The sequence below is a fragment of the Urocampus carinirostris genome, chromosome 12 (genome assembly GCF_059441175.1).
Source record: "Urocampus carinirostris isolate Australia breed hairy pipefish chromosome 12, RoL_Ucar_1.0, whole genome shotgun sequence".
NCBI classification, from domain to species: domain Eukaryota; kingdom Metazoa; phylum Chordata; class Actinopteri; order Syngnathiformes; family Syngnathidae; genus Urocampus; species Urocampus carinirostris.
Window position 1 is genome coordinate 39,437,691 of NC_142360.1, and position 25,209 is coordinate 39,462,899.

The 25,209-nt window shown below is 41.4% G+C and overlaps 1 protein-coding gene across 1 annotated transcript in view; it reads left to right on the forward strand.

Annotated features, from left to right (window-relative positions):
* ankrd24 (ankyrin repeat domain 24) overlaps nt 1–24,958 on the forward strand; it is a 33,268-nt gene extending 8,310 nt beyond the window's left edge. The window contains 16 exon segments of the mRNA XM_088348847.1: nt 2,433–2,599; nt 4,285–4,418; nt 5,879–5,971; nt 6,274–6,384; nt 6,435–6,554; nt 8,730–8,859; nt 9,008–9,165; nt 9,362–9,525; nt 10,638–11,380; nt 13,166–13,470; nt 15,488–15,721; nt 17,963–18,139; nt 21,675–21,830; nt 21,891–21,956; nt 22,033–22,159; nt 24,049–24,958. Of these exon segments, the coding sequence (XP_088204973.1) occupies nt 2,433–2,599; nt 4,285–4,418; nt 5,879–5,971; nt 6,274–6,384; nt 6,435–6,554; nt 8,730–8,859; nt 9,008–9,165; nt 9,362–9,525; nt 10,638–11,380; nt 13,166–13,470; nt 15,488–15,721; nt 17,963–18,139; nt 21,675–21,830; nt 21,891–21,956; nt 22,033–22,101 (2,827 nt within the window). The 3' untranslated portion in view covers nt 22,102–22,159; nt 24,049–24,958.
* The last annotated feature ends 251 nt before the right edge of the window (nt 24,959–25,209 follow it).

The window sequence follows — 25,209 nt, forward strand, 5'->3', positions numbered from 1 at the left end:
ACAAAAATCAGGGCTCGAAATTGCTAATTAGGAAGCGAATTAAGTCAAAGTTTCAGTGCATGAAGGTAAAAATACACGGGTCCCCCTGACGCTGTGTTCTAAATGCAGTATTTTGAAGTCGATGTCGAAGGAGAACAAAGTTGAGTAAAGTCAGTAGAGTTTTTCGAGAACCGGCTTCTTCGGCTCGGCTCACGAAAAAGAACCGTCTCTTTCGGGTCCCAAACGGCTCTTCAGGTTGTTTTTGCTTCTTTCATCCCAATATAACCAAATATTATGCAAAATTATGCACAAAGTGACTTGAAGGAAGGGGGGAATAGAACAAAAAAGAAAAAAATACCGACATGAAAAAGTAGTGAAAAGCTGAGAAAAAAGAAACAAAAGGAAGAGAAAAAAGAAGGAAAATTCAGAAAAAAGCCAGAAAAAAAGAAAGGAAAGAAACAAAGGAAATAACGTAAATAGAGAACAAAAAGTTTGTAAAAAATAAACACATTGAGATTTTTTTAAAGGAATTTAAAAAAAAATAGAAAAAAAACAGGGAAAAGGAAGAAAAAGTTTGTGTCGCATTCAAATAATTTCCAATATACCAGGACAATCTTGTTGCCAACATTGTACTTCCACTATAAAAATGTGATTAAATACAGTTGTGTATCGTGCAACCGACTCAATAAGCCCCCAAAAATGTTGGTATTATGCGACAAAAGATACCAGGAAAAAAAAAGAAATGAAAATCTTGTGAAAGAATTGTTTTAAAAACAAATGACGTTTGTAGGCCGTACAACCGTTGCAATAATACATTAGTCAATTCATTCAAAAGTGAAAAAAGTTTTTGCATTGCCCGAAACTCAGCAAAATGTAACTTGATGTCAAGTTTTGGACATGTTTGATAATGGATTAGTTGCCACACTTGGGATCGCCGTTGCTCACTGTTGTTTCAAGCGTTGCTCACCGACTCTGTGTGAACGCTCAGACCAGTAAGGAAAATGACAGGGAACATTGCTGTCAACTTGTAGGTTTTTGCCGCACAAAGTACGTTTATTATGCATTTTAGGACGTGTACGACGTACAAGAAAAACTGTACGTAGAAACGCAAATATGTCAATAATGGGTAACATCCGGTAAACACCGACTATGACCAAACAGCAAATCAATCAAGTCAAACGAGTTCGCCGCGGTAGCCTCTATCTCCGGGTTTTTTCATCGCAAACAAAGCGAGCGAGTTTGATGCTACTGTGCGCATGCATCTGCCGCCTCTGATTTCATGTGGTAGTTATGTAGTGAAAGGAAGTCCGTCTCTTTTTAGAGAACCGGCTTTTTCGGCTCAACTCATCCAAGAGAGCCGGCTCTCAAACGGCTCACTTGCTCAGATGCATTATTTTACGAATTACGATGTTGTATAAAGAAGTTAAGAAAAAAAGGAAGTATAAAAGGAGAAAATGAAAAAAGACAGGTTTGTGGTTATCCCTTGAATCAGTATATTACCAACAATAATTGAATGCAGAAAATGAATTCATAATTTGAATAAGAAAATTCTACTTAATTCTCATCTCATCTCATCAGCCGTACCGCTTATCCTTATTAGGGTCGCGGGGGGGCTGGAGCCCATCCCAGCCATCTCCGGGCAGTGGGCAGGGGACACCCTGAACTGGTTGCCAGCCAATCGCAAGGCACACGGGGACAGACAACTCGCTCGCTCATTCACACCTAGGGACAATTTGGACCGGACAATTCACCTGAAATGCATGTTTTTGGAACGTGGGAGGAAACCGGAGTGCCCGGAGGAAACCCACGCAAGCACGGGGAGAACATACAAACTCCGCACAGGAAGTCTGGAGCTGGATTTGAACCCACGACAGGTTCCCATGACATGAACTGTGCCACACAAGCGCTAACCACTGCGCCGCCGTGCTGCTCTATTTATTTCTATTTTCATGTATTTTTTTTTCTTCAGTGAAGGTCCAAGCGACTTCATTTTTGAACTTTTTTAATAATAAACCTCATTCATGTCGAGCAACTCAGTATCTTACAACTAAATGTTCATCAGTAGCCTAGATGGTAAGGCGCCCGCTTTGAGACTGGGAGGTCGCTGGTTCGCGCCTCGGCCGAGTCATACCAAAGACTTATAACATTGGTAAAAATGGCGGCGCCCTCTGTTGGCTGCGGCTGCATCGGCTCGCTACAACGGGTCAGGTGTATCGACATTTCGTTCTGTGTACATTGTTACACAGAATGACAATACAAAGGAAATTATTATTATTATTATTATTATTAATAATATATATGATATAAGGAAACACATGTACAATATAACATGTTAAGATTATTTTGTATTTTGGAAGGGAAAATACAACATTTTGTAAGGGCATGGAGCCCTGGAGGTTGACAGGTATGCATTAATATCTGTCATTTTTAATAACCAAGTCGTTTTGAATCAGGACTGCCTTGATGCTGGCCTGTGAGTGTGACAGCCCAGAAACAGTGGCCGCTCTACTGAGGTGCGGAGCCAATACTCGGCTGGCGGACGGTCGGGGGAATATGGCGAACGACTACATCTCGGAAAACCATCGCATCCTTCACATGCTGCAGAATGGAGCTCCTCCTGGTACGTATATAGCAGGGGTGTCAAACTCATTTTAACTCGGGGGGCCACACGATAGAACAAACATTCTGTCAGAGAGAGAGAGACAGAGAGAGAGGTAAAGGTAGAAAGAGAGAGAGGTAAAGGGAGAGAGGGAGAGAGGTAAAGGTAGAAAGAGAGAGGGAAACAAAGGGAGAGAGAGAGATAGAGAGAGAGACAGAGAGAGGTAAAGTTAGAAAGAGAGAGAGGTAAAGGGAGAGAGAGAGAGGTAAAGGTAGAAAGAGAGAGAGGAAAAGGTAGAGAGAGAGGTAAAGGTAGAAAGAGAGAGAGGTAAAGGTGGAGAGAGAGGTAAAGGTAGAGAGAGAGGTAAAGGTAGAAAGAGAGGTAAAGGTAGAAAGAGAGGTAAAGGTAGAAAGAGAGAGAGGTAAAGGTAGAAAGAGAGAGGGAAACAAAGGGAGAGAAAGAGTGAGAGGTAAATGTAGAAAGAGAGAGAGGTAAAGGTAGAAAGAGAGAGGGAAACAAAGGGAGAGAAAGAAGTAAAGGTAGAAAGAGAGACGGAAACAAAGAGAGATAAAGAGATAGAGAGAGAGAGAGATGGAGAGAGATAAAGAGATAGAGAGATGGAGAGAGATAAAAAGATAGATAGAGAGAGAGAGAGAGAGAGAGAGAGGTGCCTGTTTGACACCTGTGGTATGTAGCATGACGTCGTTTTATTCTCGTGGCAGGCTCACACTAGGACAAGCGGCCCTTTGGCGCTCCCTAGTGGCTCCCCGGAGCTTCAAAAATGTTTGATTATGGAAACTATAAGGTCTCTGTAGGAGGAAGAAAATAACACAAACTTTATCAATGTTTTCCAATGAATATACAGAATGTCACAAAGGTGAGTATACCCCTGACATTTCTGCAGAGATTACATCAGAATGCGTAACGGAACATCACGGAAGAAACGCTTTGACACAATAAAATGTAGTTTGTCAACAAAGGCCATGGCTTACTAGAAAGATATACTCTGGTCTGATGAGACAAAGATAAATTGATTTAGTCAGATGATGGAAAGTATATGTGGCGGCAACCAGGAGTACAAACATGTTTGTGTCGTGCCTAAAGACAAGCTTGGTATCGGGAATGTCATGGTTTGGGGCCGCATGAGTGAGGAGTTGCATTTAATTGAGGAAAACATGAACTCAAGCATGTGAAACTGTGAAATACTGGAGCCAGGAATGATCCCCTTCCACCAGAAACTGGGTAGCGAGCCAATGTTACAGCCTGATGATGACTTCAAATACACTTCTAAGATAACCACAGCTTTTATAAAAGCGGGCCAAAGGTAAAGGGGATGGACAGGCCAAGCATGTCCCCAGATCTAAATCCAATAGAACATCTTTTGGGCATTCTCAAGCGAAAGGTGAAGAAGCAAAATATCTTGAAGATTCTCAAGCTCAGTTATGTTGTCATGAAGGAGTGGAAGAGCATTCCAGTGGCAATTTGTGATACTCTGGTGAAATCCATGGCCAAGAGGATTTAAGTGGTTCTGCAAAATCATGGTGGACACTGAAGTTATATACTATTTTATGCACTGTTTTATCTTACATAAAGTCAAATACACTTGTTCTAAAATCTGACTTCAGTGTTTGAGGGCAAACTCTGAGAGAAGGCTGTCGTAAAAACGCCTGTGCTTTGGAATGTGTCTTTGGTTTCTGTTTGTGTAGATAACAATGACTTATCACCTTGCTTGGGGGCAAGGGCGATGACCTATCACCCGTCTCCCAATGCTTTGAAGGACTATTGGGATAATTGCATCAACACGGCGCGGACCAATCAGCCAGAGGCTTGGTCATGGGGCGTAAACATTCCATCGTCATGAATCCCATCGCTCTGTCTCCTCCACACGATTGTTATTGGCACAGGCAGAGACCTGATTTGTTAAACTATGTGATTCAGCTAAATAAATTAATATATGGACTATACTCAATAACTTCCCCTGCTTCTGGACATTCTCCAACTGTAAGGGTTTGGACAAGACTCATGAAGTGTCTTGGAGTCAGTTTGCAGTTTAGTAAATGTTAAAACCTTACAACACACACAATTCTGAACTTCAGGAACTTTTACTTAAGGGTGTACTCACGTTTGTTACCGCAGGTTAGCTACTAAGTTCTATACTTTGAGTTTTTGGTTTCTTCAGTGTTGTTCAAATACACATTATGATGAAATCTGCAGAAATGTGAGGGGTGTACTCAGTTTTGTGACATATTTTAGATGCATACAGTGTAATATATATATATATATATATATTTACACCAACATACATTATGTTCTGCCTATCTTATAAGGCTTATATAGAGCTTTTAATTGTTGTATCTTCAAACTTATGTGATTTTCTCTTTTTTGATCTAACATGGCTCTCTCAATATTTTGGGTTGCCGACCAATTCATTGACTCGGCCATTTTGAACCTTGCTTATGCTCATTTAACAATGGACATGCAATTTGTTTGTACAAAATGATCAAAATGGAGACTTTCTATACAGCATTAGCCAATGCTAGCATACCAAAATGTTACAAAATGCATCGATCCTTGATTCAAATCAAAATGTTTACATTTATACACGTCTCTCTCAATGTTGAATGTTCTTTCCTCTCATGCGTACTGTTAGAGGGCATCGGCAAGGAGGTAATTTTGCTTTAACACCTCAATTCTGTCCTCTGGCTCATCATTATAATCTGTCATTTTGTGATTTCTTTTCATTTCTATTCGCGATTTACAATTTTTCCTATTAATAATTTCTATTTAATGCAGACCCCTGTCATGGTTGCCATAGCGCCCAATTGGCCCTGCCCATGTGGCACCAGCTGCGGCTCATTGACAGATTGGCTCTTTCGATTTGAGCTCAGTGCTCTCATTTTTCCTTTGTCAGTCCGTCAACAAAATTTGTGGGTTTCGAGTCGGTCCTGTTCCTGTTGGTATTTCCTGTCCGGTATTGTTCCCGTTTATTTTGTCCTGTTTGATTTCGGTTTCCAATTTTGTTTCCGTCTATTTTTGTCCTGTTAATTTTTTTCTACCGTTTTTGTTTCTGTCTCGTTTGCCCTGTTTATTTTAGATATCCTGTTTTGATATCAATCCTGTCCGTCCCATCCTGTCCGATATCAAGTCGGGCAATTGGTATCGATCTCGTCGGCCTCTGGCTTCCTATCGTTTCACTCCAGACTGCTGCCTAACTTGCACGACTCCCCGTTTCCCTTAAAATGAAAGGCTTGTGTGAGAACGTCACGCGTTTGGGTCCTGATCCGTTCGGGTTTATTACAGACCCCCATGAGTAGCTCACGGACCTCACTGGTTGAAGGGGGGAGTACGCCTCGCAAAAGGAAAGCTCCACCACCGCCACGGTCACCTCTGCAGGTAGTGTGATTTTCGACCTATTATAATTTTGTGACGCTTGTCAAAAATCCTATTTTTAAATATGAAATCTCATCCAGTATGTGTGATATTTTTGTACATAATTGAAGTCAGCTAAAAGTTATAATGTATCATTCTTATTTTGTACTAATTGAGTCATTATTAAGAATTTAATGGACAAAGTGGTAAAGCATCACTGCTTCAATACAGAGAACTGTTAAATGTAATCTTTAAATTTGGATCTTAACGAAAATTCAAGCATATTAACAAATGATTTGTCTTTGTTTATGTGGTTTATCCATCAGTGTTTGCCTCCCACCCCTCATCCACGCAGTCCTGTTCCCCCGGTTCAGCAATCCGAACCCTCGGCTCAGTCGCCTTCTCCTCAGCCTCCGGTATTTCTTCTCTAGGTTTATGTTTTGATCACGGCATTGTGAACAATTCACTTTTTTGAATTCCGGGTAAGGTGGAAGATGAGGAAGTGTTTGAGGAGATTCGCCGACTACGTCTGGAGCGAGGTCGTCTCCTCCAGAAAATAAAAGCCCTAGAGCATCAGCAACAGAGTGCCCTGTCGGCCTTGGAGGAGGTATTCAGTGTTGATTTGAGCTGTGAAAAGTGATGGGTCCCGGGGACTCGCATGCTGAAAAATCTATAGGTCCCAACAGAGATCTATGTGTCCCCAAAATTTAGTCTTATCCAGGTTGAAATTGTAAATGGGCGACAAATATATCATATAAATCTACATATTCATTCAGTTTTAATCATCACACTTAATTGGTAATACAAAGCAGTTATCACTTCAGATTTTTCAGTTCACAAATATATTGTACATTGTACAAAATAATATTGCTGAAATATGAGTCTATATATTCATGCAGTTTTAATCACTTCAGATTTTTCAGTTCATATATTCTTGGTGGTTTGCTCTCCCGCCACAGTTGCAATGCCTTCCCAAGGTCCAATTGCAGCAACGGAATTTGCATAGCTAATTTGTGGTTTTCATCGTCGTTGTGCCGATCCAATGTGCTTTTCTGAAAGTTCGTATTGCGAAATGATTTATGCAATCCCGTTTTTTTGTCACGCTGGGTGCACGCATCACAGAACATGTAGCCTCCATTATCATCCTCCTCATAGCGTCACCAGGAATATAATTGAGTCCATTTTGGCAGAAAAGTCCTTTTCTTGCTAGGAGTATTCTTTTGTTTATCTTTCGTCGAATCGTTGGCTTCAACACACGTGTTTTCCTTGCCTCCGTGATCTTTCGAAGAATTTCTCCGCCGTTTTTTCATGCCGGAATTATTGCCGTTGTTACCACTTTCTGTATTATGTTTCGACTTATTACCGACACTGAAGAAATGACCAATATTTTGTTGATTTGCACCTAATACCAACTGTTTTTACGGAGGCATACTTCTCTTTCACTCGACAACCACCAAAACAATGACGTCATCTCGAAGCATTGAGATCTCGTTTGCCGAGATCGGCGCGAGACCAAAACAACAATGGCGGGTCTGCCTGACGAAAAGTTTGGAGTGCTGTAAATCTTTGTTTGAAAAAAAAAGTAATCGGGTAATAATGACAATTTTGTGTTGAAAAAGTTGCGTCACGGGGACGCACGTTGATTTGAGAACACTGGTTATTGCAAACCCGATGCAGATTTTTAGCATAGCAAATTAGCTAAAACAGGGGTCGGCAACCTATGACACGCGTGGCAGCAGTGGCACGCGAGGGGTTAACCAGTGGCACGCGAGCGCACGGCAAAATAATAATGATCATATTTTTTAAAAGCGCATTTTTACCTGAAATTGAGACATTTTCAGTTGCGCGCCGTGTTATTTAGAGGCTTTACGTTAGCCCCTCTTCTGCTTCGCGTGTCAGTGTGTGTTTGCGCGGCGCCTCGCAGAGGAGAGATCTTTTAACCTAGCCAACGAAACACGCACGCGATAAATGAACAAATCATGACGGCTCCTCGAGCAAAAATATCTCATTCTTTCCGGCCAGCGTGGACAGACGAATGAAGCTTCGTGCAAAAAATGACCGTGCTGTTTTGTGCATTGTGCCTCGAGAGCGTTGTACCTCGCACAGCAAGTGTTAAACGTCATTACGAGACGAAACATGAATTCAAGGATGAGTCTGACATGACGGAGACATTAAAACGCGCAGTGTCCAGGTACGGCAAACAAACACAGACCCTGAAGACCTTTGTCACTGCTAAAAAAAAAAACCACCACTGAAGCAAGCTATCACATTGCTCACTGCATAGCAAAGCACAGAAAACCATTTACTGATGGCGAATATTTTAAAGAAGCGTGTGTATGCGTGTGTGCCTTCTGCTTTGCTGCTGTTATTTCAAGTCTTGATATTTTCTGCAACAATATATCATTGATGAATGGTATGGTAGCTGTCATAACACTTGTTTTTTGATTGTAGTTCATTGTTCACGAAGAATGGTTGATTCTGGTTGATTCTTGTGGTTAAAAAAAAATGAAGTCATGGATGTCTACAGGCCTTTCCGCATGTTGCTCACATTCATTTTTTAGTTTATCGATGAACAAGAATAGTGGAAGATAAATTGGTCAGTTATACGATTAAAATGTATATCCATGTTATATTTGGACTGGTGCGAGTCATTAATCCGGGCGTGGCACACTGATTTACAAAGGAAATTCGGAAGTGGCACTCCAAACTGAAAAGGTTGCTGACCCCTGAGCTAAAGCCACATAGATGACTGTTTTTTTCTTCTTTTGGCACGCTGCGCTAGCTGTCCCAACTGAAACAACGCCTCAAAGAAGCTGAGACAGAGAGGGACAAGCTAATTGAGGAGCTTAAGGGAGTCCATGGCGTTGGGACGAGTGACTCTGAGGAGATAGAGGAGATGTTCGATTTCCCAGGTGGGTCATTTGTACTGTGATCTCCACTTGCTATGAATTTATTCAAATCATCCGACCTTCAACATAAAATCACTCGACCTAATAACATCATCCCATTACATCCAAGTAGTGTGCCGGTTATACTCTCTTTCTTGACTATGTTCATCAGAGAGATTGCTCTCCAAGCGTTCCAGGGCGTCACCTTCTCGTAAGGAGGCCTCCTCTGATGAGGAATCTCCCGCTCTCTCTCCTGCCCCTGCAGAGGAATTACAGCAAAAAATAGAAGAGCTCACATCACAGAATGCGGAACTTATTCTCAAAGTTCAGGTACAGATAATAGATACACAACTTTGATGAAGGAGTCTTTGATGTCTTGGTGAAGTTTATGATGTCACATTTCTTGAGATAATGCTTTATTAAATTTCCATAAACATGGAAGCCGTGCCCTGTCTTTTCACCAAATTGCATATCTGTGATACCTTAGATGAGGTGAACATTTTATCTAGTTCCTGGTTCTTTGCAGATGCTGGAGATGTTTGAGAAGGACGACACCGATATGCAAAGTCCCGGTGCGGATTTTGTCCCGATCGCCCAGTATGAGACCATTCGGAAGGAATTTGAAGCCCTACAGGAGCGCTTCACTCATGCTCAAAAAATTAACAAGGAATCTGGGGAGGTGGATGAACAGTAAGTGGACAGTTAAAAAAATTGACCTACAATCTCTTCTGATTGACTTGTTGCTGCTTTTGACAATGTGGACCGTATCTTACTAGAACGGTTGGAAAAATGGATGGGTCTCTAAGGAACAGTCCTCTTATGGTTCAGATCCTACCTCTCAGATAGGACGCACTGTGTTAAATAGGGTGAAATGACATCTGAGCCCTTTAGTGTTACCTGTGGTGTTCCGCAGGGTTCAGTACTTGGTCCCCTTCTTTTCGGCATTTACATGCTTCCTTTAGGTATAATATCGGTTTTCATAGCTACGCAGATGACACTCATCTATATCTTCCGATGGAGTAATCTGCCACACTAAATTGTGTAAATTTGGAGGCCTGCCTCACTGAGATAAAAGAGTAGATGTCACTCAACTTCTTGCGCCTTAACTCTGAAAAGACCGAAAAGTTAGTTATTGGTGCATCTAAATGCTGTGACTTGTTCTCAAAAACTGCTCTGAACATTGACAAATGTCAGATCACCCAGAGTGACTCAGTTAAAAATCTAGGTGTCATATTTGACCCCGATCTGTCCTTTTAAACACACGTGAAGAATATTACGAGAACCGCTTTCTTCCATCTTCGCAACATTGCTAAAATTCGCCTTATGCTTTCTCAGTCAGATGCGGAGATTATAATTCACGCGTTTGTTACTTCCCGTCTCGATGACTGTAATGCACTACTCTCCGGTCTCCCCAAGTCCAAAATCAAGAGCCTTCAGCCGGTACAAAATGCTGCAGCGAGGCTTTTACTAAGACAAGAAAGTTTGATCACATGACCCCGATTTTAGCTAACCTGCATTGGATCCCGGTCAGTTTAAGATGTGATTTTAAGGTTCTGTTGTTAGTATACAAAATCATGCATGGACTTGCTCCCTCATATCTTTCAGATTTAGTTTACCCCTATGTTCCGGTCCGGAGCCTTCACTCTGAAAATGCTGGTCTACTAGTGATCCCAAGAGCCAAGAAGAAATCAGTAGATTCAAAAGCATTCCCTTTTCGGGCTCCGATGACATTGTACCTCAAAACGGCTATTATTTTTTTCCCTCTAGTGCTTTTGATCACCCAACTTTGTGTTTGCCCACAGTAGTGATGAGACATCCCAGGATGGATTTTCAGAGCGTCCAGAGGCTCTGAAAGAGAAGATTCAAGTGCTTCAGGTCCAACTGATTTCCTCCAAGTCCGAACTGGAGCAGCTCAAGGAGCAAATGCGACTCGGAGTGTTCTCCGTGGACTGCGGCGAAGGGGATAAGGCGGCGGCAGGTGCTGGTGAAGTTCAAAACCCTGAGGCCCAGCAGCTGAGAGTAAGATTGGACGTGTTAAAGGAGGAGCTTACACAGAGCCGCGCCAAAGCAGCTGCTCAAGCAATGGAGGACGCTGAGAGAGTCAAGCAGCTGACGGGGCAACTCCAAGCTGCTTTGGTCCAGAGAAAGTCATCAGGAGACACCGAATCCTCAAATCCAAGCGCAGGAGAGCAAAGGGAAATCGCTAGTCTTCGGGACAAAGTGGCTGAGCTGGAGACAATCGTGGAGCAGGGAGGAAACGCGTCCGGAGGCGCGGGAACGAACGGAGATCGGGTTCGCCGCCTTCAGGAACGTGTCGCGGAGCTGGAAGGAGAGCTGAAGGAGTGCGTTCCTCGCTCGCACCTGGATGAGTTGCAGGTGACACTGGGCCTCCAGTGTGAACAATTGGCCAGGGAGAGAGCAGAAGTGGCCAGGAGGCTCAATGACGCCCTCCTTCAGTTGGAGAGGATCAGGCCTCCTACGAACGGTGATGGCGAGGACGAGGAAGAAGAGCACTCGGAGTACTCGGAGCACTCGGTCACATCAGGTCATTTGAAGGCTTTATTGAGGATCTTCTCATGTTATAAAAGCATACCTGTTGCGCTTTTATACAGTAAATTACAGACTATAGAGCGCACCTGATTATAAGCCGCATCCATTACTTTTAGAGTGATTTGAAACTTTTGTTCTTACACAAGCCGCACCCATGTATAAGCCGCAGGGGCCCGCAGTTAATCTTGTGACACAGTCACAAGTTTGATCCGGGCTAGGCTGTAAGTTCCACAATTGTAACTTAGTACACAAATCCAGAACTACAGTTGACATCACAAATAGAAAATGATACCCGTAATTAAGGTATGATGCAGACTTGTAAAGTCAGGGTCCCGTTGAAAGTAATCCAAGGAAACAAAATGTCTCATCTCATCAGCTACACCGCTTATCCTCAGTAGGGTCGCGGGGGTGCTGGAGCCCATCCCAGCAATCATCGGGCAGTGGGCAGGGGACACCCTGAACTGGTTGCCAGCCAATCGCAGGGCACACAGGGACAGACAACTCACTCGCTCATTCACACCTAGGGACAATTTGGACTGGCCAATTCACCTGAAATGCATGTTTTTGGAATGTGGGAGGAAACCGGAGTCCCCACGCAAGCACGGGGAGAACATACAAACTCCGCACAGGAAGTCTGGAGCTGGATTTGAACCCACGCAGGAGGTTCCCAAGACATGAACTGTGCCGCACATGCGCTAACCACTGCGCAGCCGGGCTGCCTGGAAACAAAATGTATATTTACAAAGTTAAGGGTGGGACAAATATATATCCACTATTGTCTGCTGCGACAACAGACAGATCTACCGGTAACTCAGCTTTACCACATTTCCCATCAGCCCGCGTTTGCTCCTCCCCTTATTTTTGTTTCTTCCGTAGATCACATAACAGAATAAATCTCTAAAATAAATACATTACAAAAATATACAGTTGCAAATACTGATTATACATGGTCTTCCTCAGTATCTGAGCGTATCTTAACTTTACAGAAAATATATATTAAAATTTAGAGATTGCAGTCTTTCTTGGCGCACATATTCTACTGGTTTTAATCTTACCTTTTAAACTCCTGCGCCGCTGGAGGCCGTTAGAAAAATTCCATAAATTAGCCGCTTCACTGAATAAACCGCAGGGCTGAACATTTGGGAAAAAAGTAGCGGGTTATAGTCCGGAATTTACGGTACTTCCTTTTTTTCTTAACTTCTTTATACAAGATCATCATTCGTAATATAATGCATCAAAGTAAGTAAGCCGTTTGAGAGCCGGCCCTGTTGAATGAGTTGAGCCAAAAAAAGCCGGTTGTCTAAAAAGAGACGGACTTCCTTTCACTACATCAATCCGCTCGCTTCGTTTGCAACGGAAAAAAAACATACCGAGATAGAGGCTACCGCGGCGATTGACTTGATTGATTTGCCATTTCGTGATAGTCGGAGTATACCGGACGGTACCCACAATTGACAAATTTGCGTTTTTTCGTACAGATTTTCTTGTACGTGCTACACGTCTTAAAATGCATAATAAACCTACTTTGTACAGCAAAAACGTAGAGCTTAGAATAGAATAGAATATACCTTTAATGTCATTGTTACAAAATGGGTTAACATATTGTGACAACGAAATTGGGCATGACACTCCAGTTTCACGCATTCACAGTGAGGTAAAAAAGCCAAGAAGATAAGGTTATAAAACAAGAAGGATACGGTTATAGCTATAGTTGACAGGTATGTAAAAGTTTTCTAGCGATTCCATTTCCGATTTTATTGTATTTCATCTTTCTCCTCAGGGCCTTCCGGGCGTACGCTAGCCTCGGTCCGAGAAGAACTGGAAGCGGCTCGGCAGGAAGCGGCGCAGGCTCTCGATTGCTTGTGTGCCGAGCGAGAGAGCAGAGCCAACGATGCCCTGCGCCTGAAGGACGTGGTACCTTTAGCTAAGCACAAAGAAGCGCTCGCCGCCGTGTCGGAACAGCTGGCCCAAACTCTTCGCGAGCTTCAGCAGGAAAAAGCTCTGAGGAGGGAAGCTGAGGAGCAGGCCTCCGGACTGGAGGCTATGCGTGAAGCTGTGCCCAAGGAGGAGCATGAGAAAGTCAAGGTTGGTCTCCAGGTCGAAGATCTAAATCAGGGGTGTCAAACTATCCTTCCTTCCTTCCTTCCTTCCTTCCTTCCTTCCTTCCTTCCTTTCTTTTCCTTCCTCTTCCTCTTTTTCTTTTTCTTTTTTTCTTTCCTTCTTTTTCTTTTTTTCTTTCTTTTTTTCTTTCCTTCTTTCTTTCTTTTTTTCTTTCCTTCCTTCCTTCCTCAAGAGGGGTGACCGACAGCAAGACAAACATACAAAAACAAGGGGGAAAAAAAAGAAAAGACAGACAGAAAGAAATCCAGTTCCAGTTGCCCTGTGAGCGGTGCCTGGATTTGGCGACATCAAGGGGACATAATTGAATCTGCAGCTCGTTTTTCTCTTGATTCCCAGCTCCTCCGTGTTATATGTTGAAGTATCCTTGGGCAAGACACTGAATCCCTCATGCCCCTGATAAGTAGATAATTGCCTTGCATGGCTGACTCCCTATTGGTGTGCGTGTGTGTGTGTGAACGGGTAAGTGTGAAGCACATTGTAGAGCGCTTTAGGAGGTCTTCATTGACTTGAAAAGCGCTATAGAAATGCAGACCATTTACCATAAGGGAAAAGAGAGAGGAAACAAATGAGTTAAAGCAAGAGAGACTTAGAAAGAGAGAGAAGAAAAGAGAGAAAGTAATGGAGAGCACATTACAGAGAGGGTAAGAGGACAATAGAGAGACAGGAAAAGAGGGAAATAGAGAAAAAGGTGAAAAATGGAGACAGAGTAGGGTAAAGAGGGAGAAAGAATGAGAGGAGAGAAAAAGAGTGAGTGTAAAAAAAGAGAGTGTGTGAAAAAAAGAGTGTGCATGAGAAAAAGAGAAAGGAAGAAAAAAAGAAAGGGAGAAAAATATTGAGCATGAAAAAAAGAAAGTCTAGAAAGAGTCAGAAAAAAGAAAGGTGAAAGAAAGGGAGAAAGAAATGGAAAAGAGAGTGAAAAAACACAAGAAGTAGAAAGAGTGAAAGGGGGAGAAAGAGAGAGAGAAGAGGAAATAGATGAACGAGAGATAAAAGAGAGTAAGCTAGAGAAGACAGAAAGAAAGAGACAGAAAGAAAGAAATCCGGTTCCAGTTACTCTGTGAGCGGCGCCTGGCTTTGGCGACATCAAGGGGGACATAATTGAACCTGCAGCTCGTTTTTCTCCTGAGCTTCTCAGCGTTGTCTTGCATCCCGGATCCAAACCCTTGGCGGGCTTGAACTGCACCCTTGACACCTGTGGTGTGAATTTAGACGTTTAATATTGGCACAAAAAATACATTTAGACATCCAGTTTTTAATATCAGTTAAATTTTTTATTCAAGTTCCTAGTAATTAGTGTTCCCTCTAAGCTGCGCGCTGCGAGATTAAGAAGCGAATTAAGTCAAAGTTACAGTGCATGAAGGTCAAAATACACGGGTTCCGCTGACGTTGTGTCCTAAATGCGGTATTTTGAAGTCGAGTCGAAGTGGAACGAAGTTGGGTAAAGTTAGTAGAGAACCGGCTTCTTGGGCTCTGCTCACTAAAAGGAACCGGCTCTTCCGGGTCCTAAACGGCTCTTCAGATTGTTTTTGCTTCTTTAATCCCAACATCACCAAATATTGTGTAAAATTGTGCACAAAATGACTTAAAGGAAGGGGGGAATAGAACAAAAAAGAAAAAAATACCAAATTGAAAAAGTAGTGAAAAGCTGAGGAAAAAAAGAAACAAAAGGAAGAGAAAAAAAGAAAAGAAAGAAATGTAGGAAAAAAAGTAAATAGAGAACAAAAAGAAAAAAGCAACAGCTCGGAAAAAATAAACACAATGAGATTTTTTCAAAGGAATGTAACTTGATGTCAAGTATTGGACATGTTTGATAATGACTTAGTTGCCTCACTTGGGATTATGGTTGCTCACTGTTGTTTCAAGCGTTGCTCACCGACTTTGTGTGAAGGCTCAGACCCGAAAGGAAAATGACAGGGAACATTGCTGGTAATGCAACTTTTAGTATCCTTGAACAACGAGTCTTCCATTTCTCCCCTATTAGGCAGAGCTTCAGCGCTCCCTGCAGGCCAGCGAGAGTACTGCGGCAGCAGCGCAGGAGGCTCTCGGCGACAAGGAGACGGAGCTGAGGCAACTCAAGTCCGAAAAGGCTTCCCAACAGGGTCTCATTTCCAAGGAGGACCACGAAGCCCTGCGAGTGACCATGCAGGCCGAGATTAACGCCATGGCGGCCCGCTTTAACGACCTCACGCGAAAACACGAGAAAACCTGCACCGAGGTATTGGACGACGTCGTGCGTGGTTGAAAAAAAAGAGAGAAATCGAGAGAAAGGGAGAAAAAGAGAGCAGGAAAGAGAGATTTCAATGGAGAGAGAACAATGGAGACGGAGTAAGAGAGAGAAGGTTAGTCAGAAAAAGGGAGAGAGAGAGAGAGAGAGAAAGAGAGAGAGAGAGAGAGAGAGAGAGAGAAAACAGAAATATAAATAAAGATAAATAAAAAGAAAAATAAAGTGAGAAAGAGAGAGAGAAAGATTAGAAGCACACGAGAAAAAGAGAGAAATCAAGAGAAAGGGAGAAAAAGAGAGATTTCAATGGAGACGGAGTAAGAGAGAGAAGGTTAGTCAGAAAAAGGGAGAGAGAGAGAGAGAGAGAAAGAGAGAGAGAGAGAGAGAGAGAGAGAAAACAGAAATATAAATAAAGATAAATAAAAAGAAAAATAAAGTGAGAAAGAGAGAGAGAAAGATTAGAAGCACACGAGAAAAAGAGAGAAATCAAGAGAAAGGGAGAAAAAGAGAGATTTCAATGGAGACGGAGTAAGAGAGAGAAGGTTAGTCAGAAAAAGGGAGAGTGACAGAAATAGAGAGAGCACTAGAGAGAGAGAGAAAAGACATAAATATAAATAAAGATAAATAAAAAGAAAAATAAAGTGAGAAAGAGAGAGAGAAAGATTAGAAGCACACGAGAAAAAGAGAGAAATCAAGAGAAAGGGAGAAAGAGAGCAGGAAAGAGAGATTTCAATGGAGACGGAGTAAGAGAGAGAAGGTTAGTCAGAAAAAGGGAGAGTGACAGAAATAGAGAGAGCACTAGAGAGAAAGAGAAAAGACAGAAATATAAATAAAGATAAATAAAAAGAAAAATAAAGTGAGAAAGAGAGAGAGAAAGATTAGAAGCACACGAGAAAAAGAGAGAAATCAAGAGAAAGGGAGAAAAAGAGAGCAGGAAAGAGATTTCAACGGAGAGAGAACAATGGAGACAGAGTAAGAGAGAGAAGGTTAGTCAGAAAAAGGGAGAAAGAGTGACAGAATTAGAGAGAAAGAAAAGACAGAAATATAAATAAAGATAAAAAAAAGAAAAATAAAGTGAGAAAGAGAGAGGAAAGGAGTGAGCATTGAGAAAGAGAGAGATAAATAAAGAGAGTGAGAAAGACAAACAAAAAGTGAGACGGAGAAAAGGAAATGGTGAAAGAGAGAAAAGTAAAAAGGGGAGAGAAAAAGAGAGGGATGATGGATAAGAAAAAAGATACATAGAAAAATGGGAGGGAGAGAGAAAGAGAGAGGGATGATGGATAAGAAAATAGATACATAGAAAAATGGGAGGGAGAGAGAAAGAGAGAGGGTGAGCAAGAAAAAAATTAAATAGAAAATTGGGAGGGAAAGAGAGAGAGGGAGAGAGGAAGGGTGAGAAAGAAAGAGAAAGAAAAGGGAGAGAAAAGAAAGAGAGCAAGAGAAACAAATTGACAAAAGATTGATAGAGAAAGGCAGACAATCGGACTTAGGAGCTTGCCCATCGCACAGGAATCAATCACCAGGGTTGGGTAGGGTTACTTTAACTGGATTACTTTCAATGACTTTTGGATGACTCCAATACCAAATATGCTTATAAAAGACCACAAAAACTAAACATGAATAAAATAATGACTCACAACATGTGGTAAGCTTTCTCTCCTGGCTTTGATCTCTTTGATCTCCAGTAAAACAAACATAAAATGCCACAGAAACACAATGAAAATAAATCCAAACGGCTTTTTACCGTTCCATGTATCCCGTTACTCCCCAAGCATGCACAAAATTTAGTAACTTTATTCCTATTTAGTTTCTTTTGTCTTTTAGTAGCATATTTGCTATTGGAGTCATCCAAAAGTCATTGAAAGTAATCCAGTTCAAGTAACCCTACCCAACCTTGTCAATCACCACCAAAAAGTGTTGGTTACATTCTTCTGCTGTAGGTTTTTATGTATGTGTTTCAACTAAACCGCCTATTCAACTGCCGTGCGCTCTAGTGTTTTGTGCCGTCCGCCATGGTTTCCATCCTGCCAGAGAAGGCGACGTAACGTCAGCTGCAAAGGGTCAAGAGCCAAATGAGCAGCGTCCAGTTTAGTGCAAACTACAATCGTTTGTTTTGAAGATGTCACACAACATATCTGTGTGTTTGACTATCCGGCAGTAATAAATCACCTTAGATGTGAAGTAGGTTCTCAAATGTAGAGCCACTGAAATGCACAACGCCATTATCCCTTATAGGTGTTCCAAGTGCAGAGGGAGGCCCTCTTTAACAAAAGCGAGCGGCAAGTTGCCGAGACGCAGTTGGCCGCCGTTCAGAAACAGCTTCAAGACCTGCAGGCCAAGTCCAGCCACGTCCAGGAACTCCACGCCAACATCCAGGAATCCCAAGGCCTCGTCAAGGAGAAGGACCGAAAGGTACAGTGTGAAATAAGGATCTTGTAAATGCTTGAAATTGTTGCCGAGTTTCACAACAAGTCTGCCAAAAGAATTATGCAGACCCTGATGGCTTTGCAATTGCATTTCCTCTTCCCTCGTGGTTGATGGCAGCTGGCATTAGTTTGTACAGCATTGTCCAATGAAGCGTCACTGCCCCCTACAGGTGGCCTCCAAGAGGACAGTGAAATGCTCCACCTATACAGGGCACTATGAAATGAAATAGAATAGAATAGAATGTGTATTGGTGCAAGGATTAGGTATCAATAATGGACATTTATTATTAAGCTTGCATTCTCCAGTGGTAAATTGTAATGGGAAGAACTTCTTGTAACTGAAAATATAAGACACATATTATCGTCATTTTTACCGAATACATATATGGGGAGCAATGTTCCCTGTCATTTTCCTTGCGGGTCTGAGCGTTCACACAAAGTCGGTGAGCAACGCTTGAAACAACGGTGAGCAACAGCGATCCCAAGTGTGGCAACTAATCCATTATCCAACATGTCCAAAACTTGACATCAAGTTACATTTTGCTGAGTTTCCGGCAATGCAAAAAAAAAATTCTCTTTTGAATGAATTGACTTATGCACGTTGGCCTACAAACGTCATTTGTTCTTACAATTCTTTCACAAGATTTTCATTTTTTTTCCTGGTATCTTTTGTCGCATGATATTAACATTTTTGGGGGCTTATTGAGTCGGTTGTAAGATACAGAAATGTACTTAATCACATTTTAGTGGAAGTACAATGTTGGCAACAAGATTCACTTGATATAATGGGAAATTATTTGAATGCAACACAAAATTTTTCTTCTTTTTTCCGTGTTTTTTTTCTACTTTTTTTAAATTGCTTTAAAAAATCTCATTGTGTTTATTTTTTCCGAGCTGTTACTTTCTTTCTTTTTGTTCTCTATTTACTTTTTTCCTACATTTCTTTTTTTTCTTTTTTTCTGGCTTTTTTCTAAAATGTTCCTTCTTTTTTTCTCTTCCTTTTGTTTCTTTTTTTCTCAGCTTTTCACTACTTTTTCATTTTGGTATTGTTTTCTTTTTTGTTCTATTCCCCCATTCCTTTAAGTCAATTTGTGCATAATTTTACATAATATTGGGTGATGTTGGGATGAAAGAAGCAAAAACAACCCGAAGAGCCGTTTAGGACCCGAAAGAGCCGGTTCCTTTTAGTGAACCGAGCCGAAGAAGCCGGTTCTCGACAAACTCTACTAATTTTACTCAACTTCGTTTTACTTCGACTCGACTTCAAAATACCGCATTTAGGACACAACGTCAGGGGAACCCGTGAATTTTGACCTTCATGCACTGTAACTTTGACTTAATTCGCTTCTTAATGAGTCATTTCGAGCCCTGATTTTTGTGCGCTGGCTCGATTTTCTTGTGCGCTGAGAATATGCAAGCAGTGCGCGATTGCGCACGCGTGCAGCTTGGAGGGAACACTGATAGGGAGGGATTTGTCTTAAAAATACTGACACACTTATTGTTCAGATCCACAAATATATTTGCAATTTAATCAAGATCTAAAAATGTTAGGACTTAAATGCATACACCGGATTAAAAATGGCATATGTAAATTTCAGATGTATTTTTGGCTCTGCAAGTTATAAATTTCACACTAGATTTCTAGATTTAATGGTACTGGAATTATTGGAAAATTGGCATAGGTCATTAAAGGGATTATTATTCTCATCTCATGACATCTCATTAGCCTTACCGCTTATCCTCAGTAGGGTCGCGGGGGTGCTAGAGCCCATCCCAGCAATCATCGGGCAGTGGGCAGGGGACACCCTGAACTGGTTGCCAGCCAATCGCAGGGCACACAGGGACAGACAACTCACTCGCTCAGTCACACCTAGGGACAATTTGGACCGGCCAATTCACCTCAAATGCATGTTTTTGGAATGTGGGAGGAAACCGGAGGGCCCGGAGGAAACCCACGCAAGCACGGGGAGAACATACAAACTCCGCACAGGAAGTCTGGAGCTGGATTTGAACCCACGCAGGAGGTTCCCAAGACATAAACTGTGATTATTATTATTATTTTCAATTATGCACAAAACGTGTAGAATTTCACACCACCATCATGCAGATATGTTCCAATATATTCCAAGCGCCATGGATCTTGAGAAATTAGTTTTCAAAGTAGAAAGTTTGACCTCACTTCCCCTAGAAATTTTGGAATTTTGCTTAAGGTGTCGCTGGGGGACTTCTGACTGTTTTGTACGAGTTGATCGTCAAAGGTTTAGCTTACCTGCCGTCGTGTAAAGTGTGCGTTCCTTTTTTGCCTTCGCCTCCCTTTAGGTATGTGATTGTGACTTTTCATCTCATGTTTTTGTCGCTTGTCTTGCAATTAATATAATATTGTTCATATGGCTCCCGTGGGTGTGCTAGCTCCCGAAGGCTCATTGTTTTTTCTCCCGGCTGAGTTCGTGTCTGTTGCTGCCGTGGCTCGCGGTTATCCTTGTCTTTATTGTCATCAGGATTGGGTAGGGTTACTTAAACTTGATTACTTTCAATTACTTTTGGATTACTCCAATACCAAATATGCTAATAAAAGACAAAAACTAAATATGAATAAAATGACTCCATTTTGTGCAGGCTTGGGGAGTAACGGCAAAAATGATGTTGGCAAGCTCTTTGGATTTATTTTCATTTCGTTTCTGTGGCATTTTATGTTAGTTTTGCCAAAGATCAAAGAGATCAAAGCCAGGAGAGAAAGCTTACCACGTGTTGTGAGTCATCATTTTATTCATATTTACCGTAAATTCCGGACTATAGAGCGCACCTGATTATAAGCCGCACCCACCACATTTTAAGAGGAAAACCGATTTTGTACTTACACAAGCCGCACCTGTATATAAGCCGCATGCGCCCACATTAAAAACATGTAACACAATCACAAATTTAACCCAAATCCGACTTTGAGTCCTGCGATTGTAACTGAATATAAAGTACACGGTCCAAAAACCACAGCCGGCAAAATAAACGGAAAATGATACCAGTACTTAATGTTTGATGCAGACCTGCAGAGTCCGGGTCCCGTTGAAAATAATCCAAGGGAAAAAAATGTATATTTCCAAAGGTAAGGGTGGGAAAAATATATATCCACTATTGTCCGCTGCGTCCACAAACACATCTCACCTTCTCTCCACTTCCCGTCAGCCCCCGTTGTTTTCGCCCCTTCTTTTTAATTCGCCCGTGGAAAACATATCAGAATAGGTCTCTAAAATAAATACATTACAAAAATATACAGTTGCAAATACATATTATACTTGGTTACACATATTTACAAAGAAAGACGGTACACCGAGAGAGTTTTCAAAACTTGAATAATAACATTATAACTTTCATCCCAAACCGTGCCTGTGAAGGGTAGCACAACTAAAAATAAATAATAATAATGATAAATGTAATTCATAAAAAAGCTATGAAAAAGTAACCCAATTGATCCATGGGTTAAACCAGTCCATTCACGACCCATTTTACGAAATGTTTATATCCAGATCACGGAACTATCTAAGGAGGTGTTTCATCTCAAGGAGGCGCTCGGGTCATTGTCTCCTCCACTCGGCATCTCCACCTCCAACACGCACCAGGGGAACCCGGGGCAGCAAGTGGCACTTCAAAACCGAATTTCCGTACTCAGCCAACAACTCCAGGTACAAAACCCAACGTAGTACAAGTCATGTTATCTATTTTAATTGACAATCTTCTCCTAGGATTGGGATAGGAAGCACAAACAGGTGGTGGCTGTGTATCGTTCTCATTTACTGGCAGCTGTACAGGTAACGGGCTACAGACAAACTGTAGTAGAACTTCCAGATAGTAAAAATACATTGTCTTCTCTATGTTGCCCAAAAGGGTCGAATGGATGAAGAGGTCCAGCATCTTCTAATGCAGATCCTGAGGATGAGCCAACCGGGTCAATGACGTCCCCGTATCCTGCTGTTCTCGCTCCCTATGTCTTTACAAACTGAGAAATGTTGAGGTATGATGCACTGTAAAGACAATTTATAGTGGTTGAGAACAGGCCTCATTAGTGCTTCCCAGAAGTCAAGTCATGTTTATTTGTTTGGCCCTTAATCACAAGGAGTCTCAAAGGGATGCACAGACCACAGATGATTGCAAACCACAGACTATTATGACACCATCCCCTGATCTAAAACCCACATGAGGGCAAGGAAAAACTCAAAAACATGTCAAGTCATGTTCATTTGTGACGCCCTTAATCATAAAGAGTCTCAAAGGGCTGCACAAATCAAAGACTATTGCAAACTACAGACTATTCAAGTCATGTTTATTTGTGACATCTTTAATCACAAGGAGTCTCAAAGGGATGCACAGACCACAGATGATTGCAAACCACAGACTATTATGACACCATCCCCTGATCTAAAACCCACATGAGGGCAAGGAAAAACACAAAAACATATCAGGTCATGTTTATCTGTGACGCCCTTAATCACAAAGTGTCTCAAAGGTCTGCACAAATCAAAGACTATTGCAAACTACAGACTATTCAAGTCATGTTTATTTGTGACATCTTTAATCACAAAGTCTCAAAGGGCTGCACAGACCACAGACTATTGCAAACCACAGACTATTATGACACCATCCCCTGATCTAAAACCTACATGAGGGCAAGGAAAAACTCAAAAACAGGTCCAGTCAAGTCATGTTTATTTGTGACGCCCTTAATCACAAGGAGTCTCAAAGGGCTGCACAGACCACAGAGTATTGCAAACTACAGAATATGATGACACCACCCCCTGATCTAAAACCTACATGAGGGCAAGGAAAAAACTAAAAAACCTCAAGTCATGTATATTTGTATAGCCCCTAATCACAAGGATTCTCAAAGGGCTGCACAGACCACAGAGTATTGCAAACTACAGACTATTATGACACATTCTCTGATCTAAAACTTACATGAGGGCAAGGAAAAACTCAAAAACATGTCAGATCAAGTCAGGTTATGTTTATTTATGATGCCCTTAATCACAAATAGTCTCAAAGGGCTGCAGAGACCACAGATTATTGCAAACTACAGACTATTATGACAGCATCCCCTGATCTAAAACCTACATGAGGGCAAGGAAAAACTCAAAAACCTCAAGTCAAGTCATGTATATTTGTATAGCCCCTAATCACAAGGAGTCTCAAAGGGCTGCACAGACCACAGATTATTGCAAACCACAGACTATGTAGACACTATCCCCTGATCTGCAACCTACATGAGGGCAAGGAAAAACTCAAAAACATCAAGTCAAGTCATGTTTATTTGTGACGCCCTTAATCACAAAGAGTCTCAAAGGTCTGCACAGACCACTGACTATAGACTATTGTGACACCATGCCCTGATCTGCAACCTACATGAGGGCAAGGAAAAACTCAAAAGCCTCAACATGAAGAAAATGAAGAAACCTTGAGAAGGGACCACACATGAGGTCATCCCCCTCCCAGGAAAAGGATAAAAAAATATTGGATGCCTGAACATTTTGGAAAGTTTTGCAATCTGTAATTTGGGGACATTTCTTGACTAGCTCCAACATTATCAGGATTCGTACGGGTGCTTGAAATCCTTGAAAAAGCTTTGAAGAAAATCAATGTTGTGTTTTCAAGGTCAAGAAAACGCTTGAATTTTTTAGTGTCGTAATTGAAATTCTTGCAATATTTCTAGGCAGTCTGACTCATAGATCACATACAGTGGTACTTCTACTTACAAATGTCTCTACATACGTTCTGGTTTATGAACAAGGGATGGTGTAATTGTAACCTGTGCAGTCTCTTGCGACATTTTCTGATTAAGGGCGTCACAAATAAATGTGACTTGACTAAATACCTGAACGAGAATTTTGCCTCTCTAATCTTCCTTAGCAACCCAGGGCAATCCCAGCATGCTCTTCGTGTCACCGGTTCGGAGTTCAGAGACAAGGACATCATTCAATCAGCCCAAACTAAGGACATTTTCGCAAAATTCCATGAAATCGGGATTTGTGGAATGGGCTCACACGGAAAAAGTCTTAGCCTAAGCAGACATTATTGGATCCCATTTTCAAAAAACGCGAGACGAGGTAAATTTAATATTTTTATTATATTCTTTATTCTTTGTTTTTTTTTTTCACTCGATGTGATGTTTATTGTGTGGTAGTTTTATATTAACATGTATTTGTTTCATTTTTTGATGCTGTTCTATGATGTATTAAAAAAGATATTGTACTTTGGGGCTTAGAACAAATTAGCGCATTTACATTCAAAATGCGTCTCTACTTACAAAGTTTTTAGGTTACGAAGCTACTTGCAGAAAAGAATAAATCCGTAAGTAGAGGTAACAATGTTTTAAATGAAGACAATTCGGAGTTAATAAAGTCTGTACGGCACTGCAGCTGCGATTGCATAGGGTTGTCATGTGAAGCGTCATCGCCCCCTACAGGTGCGTCAAAGAGTGCAGAAAAGAGATACATTTTTTCATATTGGGAGACGCAGCGTTGCCCACTCATATAGAAGATGTAGACGACTACCTTAACTATGATAACACAAATAAATCGTTAAAAATTATGTACTGTGATTTGTGGATTTTTCTTTTTAGTTTATCTATCTCCCAGTGGACATGCACTTACGATGAAAATTTCAGAACCCTCCATGATTTCTAAGTGGGAGAAATAGCAAATTAGCTGGGTCTTCAAATACATGTTTGCGGCTATATCGCACAAATAAATCGATAAAAAATCTTGCATTGTGATTTCTGGATTTTTCTTTTTAGTTTATCTCTCTCAGTGGATATGCACCTACAGTACAATGAAAATGTCAGACCCCTCCGTGAGTTCTAAGTGGGAGAAATAGAAAAATAGTTGGGTGTTCAAATACTTGTTTGCAGCTATATCGCACAAATTAATCGATAAAAAATCTTGCATTGTGATTTCTGGATTTTTCTTTTTAGTTTATCTCTCTCACAGTGGACATGCACCTACGATGAAAAATTCAGACCCCTCCACGATTTCTAAGTGGGAGAAATAGAAAAATAGCAGGGTGTTCAAA